The sequence below is a fragment of the Tinamus guttatus genome, unplaced genomic scaffold (assembly GCF_059628265.1).
Source record: "Tinamus guttatus ecotype Peru unplaced genomic scaffold, ASM5962826v1 Tinamus_guttatus_pri_ptg000188l, whole genome shotgun sequence".
NCBI lineage: Eukaryota > Metazoa > Chordata > Aves > Tinamiformes > Tinamidae > Tinamus > Tinamus guttatus.
Genome location: NW_028288722.1, coordinates 3,226,199 through 3,241,870, shown reverse-complemented (window position 1 = coordinate 3,241,870; position 15,672 = coordinate 3,226,199). Strand labels below are relative to the sequence as shown.

Below are 15,672 nucleotides of genomic sequence, written 5' to 3'. Positions count from 1 at the left end.
CCGTTACCGACATGTGGCTTTCGCAGAGGCTTAAAGATCATTTCTGAACTGCAAGCGAAGCAAGTTGCAGTCTCAGCATAGCTTCTCCTTGCGAACATGACTCTGAACTCTCTGCTGAGGCCTCCGTCAGCATATTTCATCCTATACAACCCTGAGCCCAAAAGATCGGATGGGCTTCGGCAGTCAGAAACGGGACACATCGCACGGGGACATAAGGACACATCCCACGGGGACATAGACAAGCGTGGGGTAAACAGGTCCTCCCACCCTAACCTTTTCCACAGCTCTTTCAAGTCTCTTGCTAATAATCCCAGCTCTGCATTGCTGAAACTATCCCCAAAAACGAAGAAAACATTCTTCAAAAAGTGCAACTTTTGGAGGGGAAAAAAAAAAAAAAGGCAAAACAAAAAAGGTGTTTAGCTGTGAAAACTCTTTGCTTAGCCAGGGAATTAGTTATATCAAGGGGATGGGCCGAGCTGTAAAGCTGCTGAATGCTACACTGACACATTTTACTAAGCTGTGATGGACACAAAACAGCCGCCCGCCACCTGCTCCCAGCCCTCGGCGTGCGCGGAGCGAGTAGCGCCAACTGCATGTTTCCGAATTCCCTCTCGCTCTGTTTACCCGGGAAACACAGAAAGTTTGTGTTTTCTCACAGCAAAACGTTCGGCTTGTCTCTGCGTGGCAGGGCTCACGGGGAGATGCAGCTTCCCGCTACGTTATGGGGCATCAGGAGCAACAGCATCACTTGGTGCCAAGATTGCAACCGCCCGGAGAGCTGCATCTTCCCCTGCCTGGTTTCTGAGTCTTTCTGGTTTCAGCTGGAAAATTTAGGAGCAGAAAAGAAGAGAATAATGTCCTCCACATCTACGGGAAAAAAGGAAAAATATACATATATGAAGTGCAGAAATGCACTCCTAGAAATGTGAACTCAATGCAGAAAGGATGCCCAAGTCAGCTGCCCTGCAGGGCCAAGCTAAGGAATCTCCCTTCCAACACTGCACCCTGGGTGGATAAGACGCATCTGCCCTACTTACTAGCCCACACTTCAGCAGTCATCTCTCAGACTGCTCCCCATTGCAAAGCAGATGTAATTAACCTCTTCGTCAAGCAGCATCATTTCATTCTTGCCCAGTCTTTCAGTTGATCTTGGGCATCCACCTTCAAGGACAGCTCACCCCACTGCTCATCCTCCACAACCTACCAGAGAAACCTGCAGGAGAAGGAGCCTCTCACATGGCCAGGCCCAGGGTGTTTGCCTTGGGACTCTGTGGGCTGGTAAGCAGGAAGAAGTAGAGCAGATTTGCAAGAGCCCTCTGTACCAGCAAAGACACGAGTTACTGATAGAGTTTGAAGCATTCCAGCCACCAGTAAACCTTGTCTCTCCTCCCATTTCCACTTGCTGCCTCTTCCTCCCATCCCTTCTTCCAAGTTTGGCTCCGTTTTCATCTCGTATCAAGGGACCTGCAGCCCAACAACCTTCTTACAAAAGTCCACACTGCTGAAATATCACTTGATAGACAAGAGTAAGGTATTTTTCAGGGCTAAAACAATATCCTAGAGCACCCTCTCAATGCATTTGTTTGGAGCAAGCAGCAGTCTTGCAGTACCAGTCTCGAGCATGCAGCACCCCTTGCTGGCAAACACAAGCACAGGACTTACTTCATGTCTGGAGATTTAACTTGTCAGCCCAAAGAGACCCCAGAAGACCTCCAAAGTCACCCATGAAGCAGGCAAGCTCTCCACGCAGGAGACTGAGGAAACCAACTGGGACAAATGCTTCACTGATGGGAATCAGCTCTGGCATCTGATGATATACACTGATTTACACCAGCTGGGACACAATCAAGCTCAATTTAAACCAGCTGAGGCTCTCATACATCCTATGGCGCAGAGAGTAGGGGGAGAGAAGAAAAACAAGAGAAAAGGATGGATAATTTGGGGGAGGAGGGACACCACTACTAAAAGCAAGGAGAGATTTAGGCTGTCACTGGATGTCTCAAACCACAAATGTGGTTTTGGTCCCAGAGTGAATGGAGGTTTTGGTGCAGCCCCATGGAGTGGCTTGGCCAGGCAGTGCCTGTTCAGTTTCTCCATCTGGGAAGCTCCCCAGGACAGGTTTCCAGTAGATCAATAACCTCAGGCAGACTGAAATATCCCAGCAGGACCTGGGAAATTCAGCAAGCCTAGGGATGCAAGAAGGTGCTCTTCTGTGCCTCTCTGGCTGGCTCAAGCTTAGCTGAAGGTCCTTGCTTTGTTACTTGCTTTCCACCTGCCCTTGAGTGCGTTGTCCATGTGCCAGACTCTCTGCTGCAGCGCAGGTAGTGCAATCTCCACGCTGCCTACCAGGGGCATGCACCAGAAGGGATGAATATTTATGCAGCTCCAGGATTTTTTGTGCCAAAGAATGCAGTGTTCATCATCATCATGATTATCATAACCCCATTAGTGTCCTGAAAACATTAGCAATCCACACCGAGCAGAATCCTGACTGCTGGAGCAACCCAAGGGCCTATCTCTTGTCAGTCCCTCACTCAGCCGAGCAGGCTAGAGAAAGCCGTCCTGGGCTGGTGAATCAGTGCATTGACATTTATTTCCTTTATAGTCTTTTCCTTCCATCTTCATGGCCAGGAACATTTTACCAGCCTGTTGGATCGTGTTTCTGTGTTTCTGTTCCCTTGGCGCATGCCTCATAGGGTGAGCTGGTGGTGTTTGCTGCGTTGCCTATGTGGGCCTTGGGAAGTCCAGTGAATCGGCAAGTCCCTGGAGCCTGGCCAGCCCCGCTCAGTGACACTAACCAGCCACGTCCCTCTGCATGGCGGCGTCCCACCACTTGGGCATGGTCCATGCTTTGCTAGCAAATCCCCATCTTCTGAACTATGAGTGCTGCCTTCTTTTTCCTACCACCACAATGGGCTCTGGCAAGTGAGTTTAAACATTTAGTGCATGGGACAGCTGAGTGGTTTTCTCAGTGCAAGCCCTATAGGCAACAGCAACAGAAATGACAAGACAGTAATTAAAATGGGTGTAAGCTTCTGGCATTTTTAAATGGAAGATTCACTTCTGTCTTAATGCATTTCAAGTGCTGGGAGATGTTCAGGTTCACATTAGATGAAGAAAACAAAGGGAAGGCAATGGTTGCTGGAACCTCTTCGTCATCATCTCGGCTCCTCACTTTCTAAGAACTCATGGCAGGTTGAAGCTAGGATCTTGGCTGGCCCTCTCGGAGCTGAAAGGTGATCTTTCAAATAATAGCTTTTGGTTTTAGCCCTGACTTTACTTAGGTCATGTCAACAGAGCATGAAGCCACTTATTTTCATGCATACTCTTCTGAGGAATGAGAACAGAAGGCAGCCATGGAGATACCTAGGCCAGGAGGGTGATGATGACATGACATGATGTGACTGTCTGGCTGGCCATGGTGAGGAAGGACTGGGATGGGACATGCACAGATCACAGTGAGATCTTGTGCTGTTCTTGGTCTATTTGAATGCTCTGCTCTCTGCATTTCTCTCTTGTCACTCTCCAACTCTGAACTGAGAAAGAGGTGGCTTCTTGGACCAGGCTGGGTTTGGTTCTACTGTCAGCAGGGAGTGGTGGGTGGCACTAGGAGACCTCATGGAGCATCTCCTGTCCCCCTGAGCTCACCCTGTTTGTGAATGTGGGTCCTACAGCGCAGGACACTCCTGTGCAGAGGCCGTTGAGCTGAGGGGCTGTGTGGCACACACTGCTTTGCCTGGACACCTTGCTGTCCTCCTCACCCGGGCAGCCTCCACCATGGAGACCTCCTACGCTGCAGGGCCACAGCCCAGAGCTGCTGCTCCTACGAGGGCTCACTCAACCCACCAAACCCACCACACAGACCTGGGGTTCAGCTAAAGGAGGAAGAACAGCCTATTTCCTCTCCCAGCTCCGTCTGATAGCTCCTGTTACCCGCTTTGGAGGTGGCTGCTGTGCTCCAGCCACAGCAGCCTTCCTACCCGAGGCCTCTTTGGGCGCAGCAGGCCGAGCTGTCCCTCAGCCGCTTCAGCCGCGACGGTCACCTCCCCGCCGCGTGCCTCGGCCTCCCTCCCGGCCTGCGTCGAGCTCTCCCGGCTCCCGCAGACTCCTGCAGCGCGCGGGAGCAGGGAGCCGTGCTCCGCGCCGCAGGGCCGTGCTCCGGGGCCGGGGACGTCCCGCGCACGCGGCCCTGGCAGCCACGCCAGGGGCCCATTAGGAGCACGCAGGCCCTGCTGGGGGCATTTTATTTGCACACTTCACCGGAGGGGCCACCAAAAGCCTTTGCTAATGCTTCACGAGCTGCTAATTTCCTCCCTGACCCGCACTGTGGCAGGGCGACCCCGGCCCGCACGGCCCTGCAATGAATGCGGAGGCCGAAGGCCGCCGGGCGCGGGGCGACAAAGGGGCCTCTGTGGCTCCGCGCCGCGGGCCGGGGGCCGGGGGGGCTGCGTGGCTCTCAAAAGCCCTGGGTGGCACAATAAGGGAGGCCCCAGGGTCTCCCAGGATGCGGGGCCGGGGCGGCCGGACGGCGCTTTTGTGCACTGCTTTCTTTGGAGCGGCAGGTTTTCTCAATGCCCCCTCGGCTCGGGGCCGGCAGATGGATATCGCCGGCACGCCGCTTATTCAGGGCTTTGAGCTGCTGCCTCCCTCCTCCTCCTCCTCCTTCTCCTTCTCCTCTCCCCCCCCTCACTCCCCACCCTCCCAGCTTTTATTCATTTTAGGGCTAATTTGTTTTGTTAATGTTTTCTTGCCCTCCCCCTCTCGCCCTGGCCAGATTGTGACTCATACTGCAAGGCGTCCAAGGGGAAGCTGAAGATCAACATGAAGAAGTACTGTAAGAAAGACTACGGTGAGTTGCCCCTTGCTGCCCTGCTTGCAAGGAAAACACTGCTCAGAGACAGGATGTCCCTGGTGCGGGATGCTCCCTGCATGGGATGCTCCTGGCACAGGATGTCCCAGTTGGGTCCTGGCTGTAGCCAAGCCAAGGTGTCCTGGCCAGTCCCTGCTGCAGACACCTGGGCTGGAAAGGTGCCCTGGGGGCCAGACAATCCAGGGCATCATTTCTCCCTTGTTTGGAGAGGAAACAAGAGGTGTGATGTTCAGCCCCGAGCTTGGGTGTGATGTGTTGCTTTTAAAACCTGAGCCCCGGTGTTTGGGTAGTCCCTCAAATCAGGGTTCGTCTCCTCACCTGGCTTCTCGTGACCTATGTGGGCCCCAGAAGCCCGTGGTTCTTCTCACTGCACTTGCAGAGAAGGGACAAGTTGCAGATGGTTCTTCATCATCATCATGTCTCTGCCCTGTAGTCCATACACAAACATGTAAAGAGGGTGGTGCACCTCTGGGATGGGGCACAGGGAGGATGAGGCATCCCCATCCTCAGAGACGGTCAAAAATGGTCTTCTGGAGCAACCTTGCTCAGGATGGTTGGACCAGACCCCCACAGAGGCACCTTCAGTTCTTCTCGAGTTATTTTTAACATGGGTCAACTCCATCCCCACCTTGGTGAGTCCCTCCCTCCGTCTGAGAGGGGGCTAGAGGGGATCAGCTCTGCTCCCATCCTGCCCTCACGCAGCCCGAGTTCTTCTGGCCACTGCTGCTGGGCTGAGCTGGGTGGTGGGAGCCGGACTGACCTGGAGAGATCAGGCAGTGATGGTCGAATAGAGGGACTCTGTCAGGTGGTGTTTAGAAATGATGCTAAATCGGTATGCTGCAAATCAGCTCCCATCTCCAAACCCAGGATTGTTATGGGAGAAGCTGATCCTACGGGAAGGTACAAACTGCTTGGGAAAAGGCGATCCATCGTGTTTGATCCGTGGATGGGGAAAGGGCCATGAGCAGATGCCCATCTTGGAGGAGCATCTCTCCCATTCCTGGATGCAATGGCAAATCCCAGGGGCTCCTGGGACCAGTTTATGGGACTTGTGGTGAGAGCCAAATGCGGCCACCTCTGTGCGGCTCTGGCTACCATGAGGGCGAAGCAAACAGCCCCGGTGCAAGACACATCCCAGCATGTCCTGCTTGGAGAGTGACCCAAAAGAAGGGGAGAGGGAAGGGCTCGGTCCCTGGTGGGGCTTGGTCCCGGCCGGGTGTCCCCCAGCATTAGGGGACCAGAGCCCCCTGTGCCTCCATAGCAAAGGCTCCCGGAGGAACGCGGACTCCTCCCCGCCGCTCCGAACCCTCCAGCAGCCGCTCCGCATATCCGGGAAGTGTTTGCCAAAGCAGAACGAATTCCCATTAACCAGCCCTTCACGGCGTCTTCCTGGGACAAGGCCGTTCGCGGCGGGGACGGTGGCGGCGGCGAGGGATGCTTCGCGCCGGCTTTGTGCTCTGACGGCTCCTGGCGCGCCGGGCGAGGAGGAGCTCGCGGGCGGGGGGGAGAGGCGCCCGCGCTTTCTTGTCCCCTGCATTGACCGAGTTAAACCCCGACGCGCTGAGCGCTCGCAGGGCCGCGTTTGCCCGTGCGGCGGGGGGGCTGCCGAGGGATTTGGGCTGGCGCGCAGCGGCGAGCGGCGCTTTCTCATGCGGCCGTCCCTCGCCGTGGGCCTGTTTGTTCTCCCGTGCCCCCTGCGGAAAGCAGCTTTCCAAGGGAAAAGCAAGTCCTGCGGAGCTGCCCGCGGCCGCAGGGGCCGAGCCGAGGTCTGGCCAGTGAGGGCTCTCTGCTGTCTAATACGTTGTGAGCGCTGACAAACGCTCTTCCCCACCTCAGGCACAGATATGATTTTGTTTTTCCACCTGGCTTCTCCAGTGTCTTGTAAGGGTTGGGCTCCTGCTGGAGCAGGACTGAAATCTGGTTGGAAGGTTTGATAGAGGTTTGGGACTTCAACAGCCTCTCGTTGCCCACCGGGATCCCAGCGGGAGGAAGGGAGTGCGAAGAGCCGCGGAAACACCCAGGGGATGAAGCGCTCCAGAGGGATGCGCGGGAAAGGGGAGGAGGGGGTGCGGGAAGGAGCCCTTTCTGCGCTGCTTTGAGTGACACTTGCTTGAAAGGAGGAGCGAGTGGAGGCGACCGGCCGGTCCGAGTGAGCATCCCGCTGCTCCGGGTGCTCTCCGGGTGCTCGGCCGGCCCCGCGGTGGCGGCCCAGCCCGGGAGGCTCGCGAAGGCGCATGGAGGCCTGATGGAGACGTAGAGCCCAACGCTGCAGCGGGAGGCCAATTAGGAGGCTCCTTTTCTCACTGTTGTGTCCAAGTATCTGAAAAATACCCCTATTAGCCAGAGTAGAGGCACTTGGCTGGGGAGCAACCACCCTGCTGTGCTCCTCTGCAGGGCTCTTCAGGCCCCTCGGCCATCCAGAGAACCAAAGGGAATATTTTCCCTTATTTATTTATTATTTTTATTTGATTGTAGCTTTTTGTGCAGGGTGTTTTGGAGGGAATCAATAGAAATTGAACTCTGTGAGAGATTAAGGTGCAGGAATCCCATTCCTGGCCCAAAAATCAGGGAGAAACCCCTTGCCGCAAGTACACGCATGTGGAACGAAGGAGAGCAAGTGTGCGGCCACATCATGTCCCCTCCTTGGGCCAGCCCCAGTTAATAAGAGTCATAAATCTCCAATATTAAAGCCGGTAGGAAACTGGCAACCAGGCACAGGCAAATTTCACCGCTGGGTGTAAAGTGAATTAAAAAAAAGTGGTAAAAAATCTGATTTTAACACTTTTCCCCAGCTCAAAACAGCCTGAAGGTCTGATCCCAGAGCTGGTCCCGCAGGGGGACCAAGGGACCCTCAGGACACCAGGGAGCCGGAGCCTTGGTCAGTGCTGCCCGTGGTCACCCGGGCCAGAAACGCAGTTGCATTTGGGTGCTGAAGGAGGTGGGCTGGTCGGGGGTGCATTTCATGGGAAAAAATGAGCCCCTACATGCCCTTTAGGAGGAACCCGGCCAGCCTAGGTGCTTCCCAAAAGTCCTCCTGGCACCTCTCTGCATCCCTGGAAGAGGATGGGGATGAAGAGCCTCCAACGCCCCAGCCACATTCATGGCTCAGCTGCAGCTCCGAAGCCACCAAAGCTTTTCGGAAGGTGCCTGAGCACCCCCTGCCCCTGGGGAGCAAACTGGGGCCAAACGCTGCGTTTTCTGCTCCTCCCGGCGCCCAGGAGCAGCAGAGGCGCTTGGCCGGGGCCGTGTCTCCGCCGCGCGCCCTGGGGACACCGCGGGTCCTCCCAGCAAAGCCGGGACATAAAACTTGCTGTCAGTGAGCGCAGCTGCGGTGCTGCCAGCCAGGCCTCACCTAGGCTTTCACTCCTTCCACTTCATTAAGAAAACCAAAAAGAGGGGAGGGAAAAAAAAAAAAAAAAGGGACGGGGCTTTGACATCAGAAAAAAAAATACAGACTGTGTATTTTAGAGCGGAGTTTCCTGTAACCACCTCGCTCCAGTTCCTTTTCATTCATTTTCTCCATTTTGTCAGTGTGGACCAAGGCAGGTCAAAGGTTTAAGCCTTTTTGGAAAGATTTGTTTCCAAAAAAATAAAAATGGGCTAATCTGTACATTTTGTTACCTTCACACCAGACTGGGAAATACGTGGTCAGAGCTTGGGGTTGTGCGATTTTTTTTTTTTTTTTTTAGTGAAAGCATCTGGTGTCTATGACATGATCTGAGAAAAAAAAAATCCATGTATTTTGCAATGTGTTAAAAAGCATTGCTGGGCTGGGCAGCTTGGCTTCCTCTGTCCTTCCAGAGCTTGAAATGGGATTGAACGTCGCAGCTTTAACGTGATGGTGCTGCTGCTCCTCTGGCAATTCAGCGGGTCAAACCAGGATGAGAAATCCCTGGGTTTTGTCTCTGTGACTGAGATTTCTTGCTGAGGGCTGACACAGATGAGGTTAAGCCCTGAGCCAGCTAGGTGGGCAGCGGGGATAGGTGCCAAGGTGTAGCAGGTAAGAGCTAAAAAGGGAGAAGAGGCTTGAAGGCTCCGTCAAAAAGTGTTTTGTGATTTACAGAGACAGGTCAGAAAACGGAAAATGCAGCATGACTCCATCCTCCACACGCGCCAGCCTGCAGCCTTCATGGAGAGATTTCTCTTTACTTTGTCTCTTGTCCAGGGCTGGAACTTCCACTGGATTTTTTTCTCCCCTTCTGTCTCTGATTTTATTGATTCCTCTCATCTCACAATTAGCAAATAAACACATGAGGTCTGTGTAACCACTTCCCAATGAAGCTATTTTCCTGGAAGCCAGTTGTAGGGAGGAGAAGAGTGTTTATCCTCTCCCAAGGAAGGCAAGAAGCGATCTCAGCCGATAGCTGCTCCCATCCTCTCTGGCCTTCTCTGTGTCGTTTCATTGACAGCTGTCAGAAGAAGAACGTGCAGAAGCTTTGCAGAAGATGCCTCTGGCTTCTCTCTGCTTCCTCACCACGCTGTGTGGACAAATGCTTGGTTTCCTTCCCTCTGTGGGTTGTGAAGCTGAGTCTACAACGGGGACATCTTCATGAGTGGGACTCCAGGTGCTGTGCATGCCATGAGCTCCAGCCAGGGCAGCGCTGGGATGCAGTGCCCAACGGAGGAGGAAGAGCAGGGGGGCTGGTGGATGTCACCAAGGCACGTGGTGTCAGATGTGTAGGGATGCATGTCTTCATCGGGAGGTCCCTGCAGAGCCAGTTCTCTAGAGGCTGTGCCTGAGAAAATGGCAGGAGAAGACAACCCTGTCGCTCCATAGCCTGCTCAGGACCAACCTGGGTCATGGCCCTGGTGCTGACCCACAAAGCAAAACCATGGGAGCTTCAGGGTTTCGTGAAATCATACGTGAGCTGAATTATCTCCTTCACCCCACGGGACGACACCGGCAGCAAAGCAGTGTCTGTCACCATCTCAGCTCTGCAACTTCTTTGTGTCCTCTCCCACCTACATCACCATGCAAAGGCTCCTCTTTGCACTGGTTCAGCAATGCTGTGGATCACTGTTTCTCCATGGATGCTGGGTGGTGAAGAGATAAGAGTAATGCAATATATGAACTCAGGACTACGTTTGAGGAAAGAGCAAGATGTGGAGACGCAGAGTCTTCACCAGGTTTCTCAGCAGGTTTCATCACAGTCCACATGGCTGCAAGTGTGTCCCTCTTCAGAGCTATATGACATGTGCTGTGGGGCTGGAACACAGCATCATTTTGAAATTCTTATGTTTATGGATCACGTTCGTTCTCCCAACTGAGTCTTCCTCTAGGAGCCTGTGATCTCCTCGTTACCTGCCCAGACCTTTCATATTTTGTCTTGCTGCTTCTCCCAAGATACTCTCTATAGTGCTAGGAGCCTGATGCTACCAATCAGCACATTAAAAGTAATATTCAAATGAGTCCATCAAACCCAGAAATCCAGGTTGGATTGACTGGGTTGTCATTGACTTGTCCTTATGATCGCTGAGCACTAACCTCAGTCCTTCACTCCTGCTTTTTACGAGCAATGTCATCGTCCATGGGAAACACTGAACTGCACCAGGTCAGGAACCATATCCTAGAAACACGTCGATATCTCTATTTCCCCTCTTATTAATCCTTTCATAGGTTGGAACAGGCTCAGTATAGATGACCTTGATTTTGGATAGTGGTGACATGTCTGTAGGATCACACCTATTTCCTGGTTCATGCCGTGACCATCCTGTACTGCTGGTGGGAGGTGTCCAAGGCCACTTGTCTGCTCCCTTGTCTGTGCTCAGTGCCAAACATGGCTGGCTCCGGAGATGACAGGCAGGTGTCCCAAAGAAACACACACTCCAGAAACATTCCCGAAAAACAGCAGTCAAAGCAACCACAATCATTCCTGAGGAGCAGGACCCAGCTGCATATCCAGGCTCAGCGACGGCTGCAGAATCCTGGCCCATCAGGAGGAGCCTTCTCAGATGCCAGGTGCTCACGGAGTGCTCAGCGCAGCTCATTCCTTATGCTGGCCCCAGGCAGATGTGCTGGAGGCCTTAACAGATCTTTTCTACCTCCAGCTGCCAAATGCTTGGAGATAAGGGCCAATCTCAGCATTTTCAGTCCAGATTTTGGCTTGTGCTATCTTAAAACCTGGGGCTGCTTTAGGGTGTTGGTGCAGACGTGTCCAGTGTCCCCTCGGGCAAGGAAGAGCGAGGCGGGCGGGAGGCACTGGCCGTGCAGAAACTTTTCCTCTTGCTGAAGCACACGGTGCTCTCCAGACTCAGCGACTGAGTCTTGCCGTTGAGTCTCCCTGGCTGGAGTTTGCACATGTGGCAGGAAGGAAGTTCTTCCCGGGTCCCGACGGTGCAAGCCAGGGTTTTAGCACCGTTGATGAGGGCTGGCGTCCCGTTTCTGTCCTTCCTGCAACGCTCACCTTGCACGCAGAGCCTTCGCCCTGCGCTTGGCCGCTGCTCAGCCCTGGAGGCACACATTTTCCCTAGGTTTATTAATTTTCCACTTTCATTTGTGCTTGTAGCTTTTAGGGAAAAGACGGATTTTAGCACCTCAGTGACCTTATGGCGTACCTGAACCTGACTCTTTTTTTAAAAGATTTTCTTATATCATTGAAGAGGGAGCTGCACAAGTGACTCTGGGGAACTGCTCCATCAGCATTTGCTTCATAGTGACGTCCTGAAGGTCCCTGGGATAGGGAAGGACTCTCCTGAGGACACTGATAGGAGAGAGAAGCAATTCTCCCCCTTCACAGTGGGTAGCCCTGCATCACCTGCATGGGTCCTAGCACAGGGAATGAATTGGGTCCTGACGTACTGCTGCCCCCAGCTTCTCTCTCCTGCTGGGTCCTCCTGCCTGCTCAGCCATGGGATAAGTAAGTGGGTCTTGCTCATCTGGGCCTCCTCCTTGGCAGGCCTGGAGAGCACCTCCCACACCCACTGTGGTCGCACTGTCGTTGCTGAGATCTTCTGCCATCAGCACTGGCTGCTTCATTCTCAGCCAAAGCCCTGGAGACAAAACTGGCTTCAGTGCAACCATGACCAGATTGGCCCATGGTTGTTCTCCACCAGAATTGTCTGCAGGTCTCCAGAGGCAGAAATCATTTCCATCACGCACACTATCAGGACTTTATATTCATTTACCAAACCATAACATCTTTTCCTCTCTTGCCTTGACTTTTTGCAGCTGTTCAGATTCACATCCTGAAAGCAGAAAGGAATGCCGACTGGTGGAAGTTCACGGTCAACATCATCTCCGTCTACAAACAAGGGAGCAACCGGATACGGCGTGGAGACCAGACCCTGTGGATCCACTCCAAGGACATAGCGTGCAAGTGCCCCAAAATCAAGCCCATGAAGAAGTACTTGCTGCTGGGCAACAACGAGGACTCTCCCGACCAGAGCGGCATCATTGCAGACAAAACCAGCCTGGTGATACAGTGGCGGGATACGTGGGCCCGGCGGCTCAGGAAGTTCCAGCAGCGGGAGAAGAAGGGCAAGTGCAAGAAGGCCTAGAGGCGGAGACGGCGATGGAGCGAGTGCGTGAGAGACTGACTGTGCATGCTGCTTTGTGTAGAACCGGGAGCGGACAGGGCCTGGCGCTGGGGGCTGGGGAAGGAGGGCGCCTTGCGGTTTGCGTGGGCCGGCGCGAACCGGGGGGACGGCCGGGGGTCACCGCTGTGGCGCTGCCGAGTCGACACCTTGCGTCGCGCCCGCGGAAACAGACCCAGCTGCTGCAAGAGGAGGGTGCCCTGGGCAGAGCCTCAGCTGCGCTGGCAGTGCCGGCGCTTCCCGGTGCCCCCGGCTCCTTTCGGCCCCTTCGCTGAAGACATCGGAGACACCAAACTGCCTTAAAACTGCTAACGTCTGCTAATTCCAAAGCATGGACACAGGAACGACCCAGCCTGTAAGAAACTAATCAACGGCAACGCTGGAATTAACCCCCTCCCTCCCCAAAATACATATTCTCAGCTTAGGTTGAATGAGACAGTTATTGTAGAGGAAACTAAACAGAGACTTACCCCTGAGCACAGATCTGAGGATCAACTAATATAGGTTATTTAAAGACTCTTCAGTATGTCATAGCCGTAATGCTTCCCTGCTGTACAGTACCCGAGAGACAGGACGAGGTCTCCAGCCGCACGGACACGCTGATCCCATCGCGCCAGGTGAGCCCGCCGTACGCACAGAGTGGGGCGAAAGGGGAGGCCGTGTCAGGCAGCATCTCCACGTGCGCGTAACTCGGGAACATGCCCTGCTCCAGCCCCCGTTTTCCCAAGGAGAGCTGCACGCTGCTGCGCACCAGCCACTTGCTGCACCAGATGCACTGAGGAGCTGGAGTCCACGGGATGCTCCGCTCCCCTCCATTCAGTGAGGTTCATAACCAGAATCACCAGGAAAGCATCCAGAGTCTGCGGAAAAGCTGTGGAAAATCTCACCCCTAATAACTGCAGTCTCCGTCCCACCCATGCCTGAGACTTCCTCCTTCATGGGTTTGGTCCTTCCTGCAGCCGTCAGCAAACGGAGGAGCCCTCGGATAGACAGGAATCCACGCACGAGATGCCCAAGCATCTACAGTAGTAGTTTCACTTCCAGGCTCAGGCAGTTTTCCCCAAAATGGCCCAGCCCGGCCCTCGCTCACGCAGCCTGGCCGGTGTCCCATGTCACTGTACAAGGTGCCCAGCCTCTCCTGCATGGGGCAGCGGGACCGCGGTGCCCATGGGCAGCAGGGCCGGCACAGAGATCCGTGTTGGAGCCGTGTTGTGAGTGAGATTTGATCCACCTAGATCTGGATCTTCCACTGGGGGGTGAAAAAAAGCAAATCTACGCCCAGAAAAATAAAACTCCTAATCTCTAAGCCCTGATGAACTGGGAAGGCAGAGGTCCTGCCACTATCTCACAACAGCAAAGCAGCAGCTGAGGATGGCAGCAGCTTTCCAGGGACAGTTTAGGCACTCAGGCGATTTTGTCACCAGAAAGAAGTGAGGTGGGGGCAGCTTCGCCCTGCCAGGGTGGCAGCTCTTCCACCTCCACACGGCCCTGTAAACAGCAGGGGAAATCTCCGTCCCCCCGGCAATAGCCGGGGTGGAAATGCAGGCAGGGCAGCCCAGGTGCCTGGATGGGAAGCAAACGCTAGTTGCTACGAAAAGCCAAACCTCCCTGATATTTTTCCCTTTAGGAAACTTGGAAACATCTATTTTATGACATTTTCCAGTGGTTTTGCCTTGTTTTATAGCAATTGACAATATTTATATAATGACAAAACGACCATAAAGCGAGGCAGCCATGTAAGTAGGTGTGAAGTGGAGGGCTCCCAGGCTGCTGGGGGACACGGCACGGAGGGCCCGGCCGTGCGGAGCCTCCCCGCAGCCACGCGGCCTGCGCGGACCGGCCTGCACCTCAGGGCTGACACCCCGGCCTGGACACCAAGCAACCCACCAGGTCACGGTTTGCTCCCTAATCTTGTCTTGCCCACAACAGTCTCATTTTAGCTGGTTTAGAGCCCAAGAAGAGCTAATCATAGAATCACAGAATCATTATGGTTGGAAATGACCTTCATGATCATCAGGTCCAACCGTGATTGATAGTTTCATAGGCAGGGGAGCGCAGGCACCCAAGCCATCAAAGGGCTTCCAAAAGATAAAATCTGACCTTAAGTGTCTCAACAGGGCCTTAAAGCCACAAAGTTTTACTAGGCAGCTCCCCTCCAGCTTGGAGTGACCGATGCTGGGTAGAGTTGGTGCTGGAGCCAGCTTGTCCACAGCTACTCGTGATGCCCTCAAGCCATGGGTGCCCCAAGCCCAAGGTCCCTGCAGCCTGCGCTGGCTGCGTAGGCTCCTGCAGCTCCACTCCACAGACACCACCAAGGCTTGCTTGGTGGACTATCGCCTTTGGAACCCATCAGGAGCACCCAGGCAAGCAGAGCAACATGGTCAAATGCCGTGAGGAACGTGGAGGAAACGGATGGAGCTTATGCCTTTAGGCAGATAAAATGAAATTTCTTTCTAACGGCCCCAGAACAACTGGACCCAACCCAAAATCTGTTCTCCCAAGGCCTTCAGCACGCTCCTGCACAGGGAAGGGGAGGATGGGAAAGCCAGGGGACTCGGATCTCTGACTCCCTCTTCTAAGCGCACGTGGGCGAGCGCTGCCACCGACCCCGGCACGGCCTCGACACCCCCAACAGCGGCAGCAACGGAGACAGGCCCCAGCCCTCCGGCCCATTTCCGTCTTTTGGGAAGCTGCAGAAGAAACTCCATGGCTCCAAGCAGGCGCTTGTCCACCCTGCCAAGCTGCCAGAGCCCAGGGACCCTCCGGGCACTAACGAAAAGCGACAGGGGGAAGGAATCAAGGTGCTTGTACAGGTAATGCGAGGTGTAGAACTAACTAGAGCTCCAAGAAACTATTGGACTCAGAGCGACTACTGCAGGTGCAACCCTCCCCGGCCCACCAGGACCCCGTTCCTTGATCACGATTGGATTTTGATGCTTCCCAACCACTTTAGAGATGCTCCTTCGTTCCGTCCATGGTTGTCCAACCCCATGGCTCTGTCCAACCAGTGTCTTCAGTAACCCCGACCTGCACCAGTGGCTGGAGGAGCCCATGCACAGCCCTGCTCCCCAGGGAGAGGCAGAGCACTCCTGTTTTCGGGGGTCTGGAGAAGCAAGTCTTCCTTGCAGCCCCCTCGGGACACCTCCTTTGGCGGGGGGACCTCTGGCCTGTCCCGAAGCAGGACTAAGACGTCACCCTTGAACATCACCCTCCACAGCCAGGACTGCTGCCCCCGCGGATGCACGCACGAGGGTAACCACAGCATAACT

General features: G+C 54.4%; 1 protein-coding gene across 1 annotated transcript in view; it reads left to right on the top strand.

Annotated features, from left to right (window-relative positions):
* NTN1 (netrin 1) overlaps positions 1–12,369 on the top strand; it is a 92,209-nt gene extending 79,840 nt beyond the window's left edge. Inside the window, exons 5-6 of the mRNA XM_088523449.1 lie at positions 4,775–4,849; positions 12,039–12,369. Of these exons, the coding sequence (XP_088379575.1) occupies positions 4,775–4,849; positions 12,039–12,367 (404 nt within the window). The 3' untranslated portion in view covers positions 12,368–12,369. The remainder of the gene's footprint in view (positions 1–4,774; positions 4,850–12,038) is intronic.
* Positions 12,370–15,672: the final 3,303 nt, after the last annotated feature.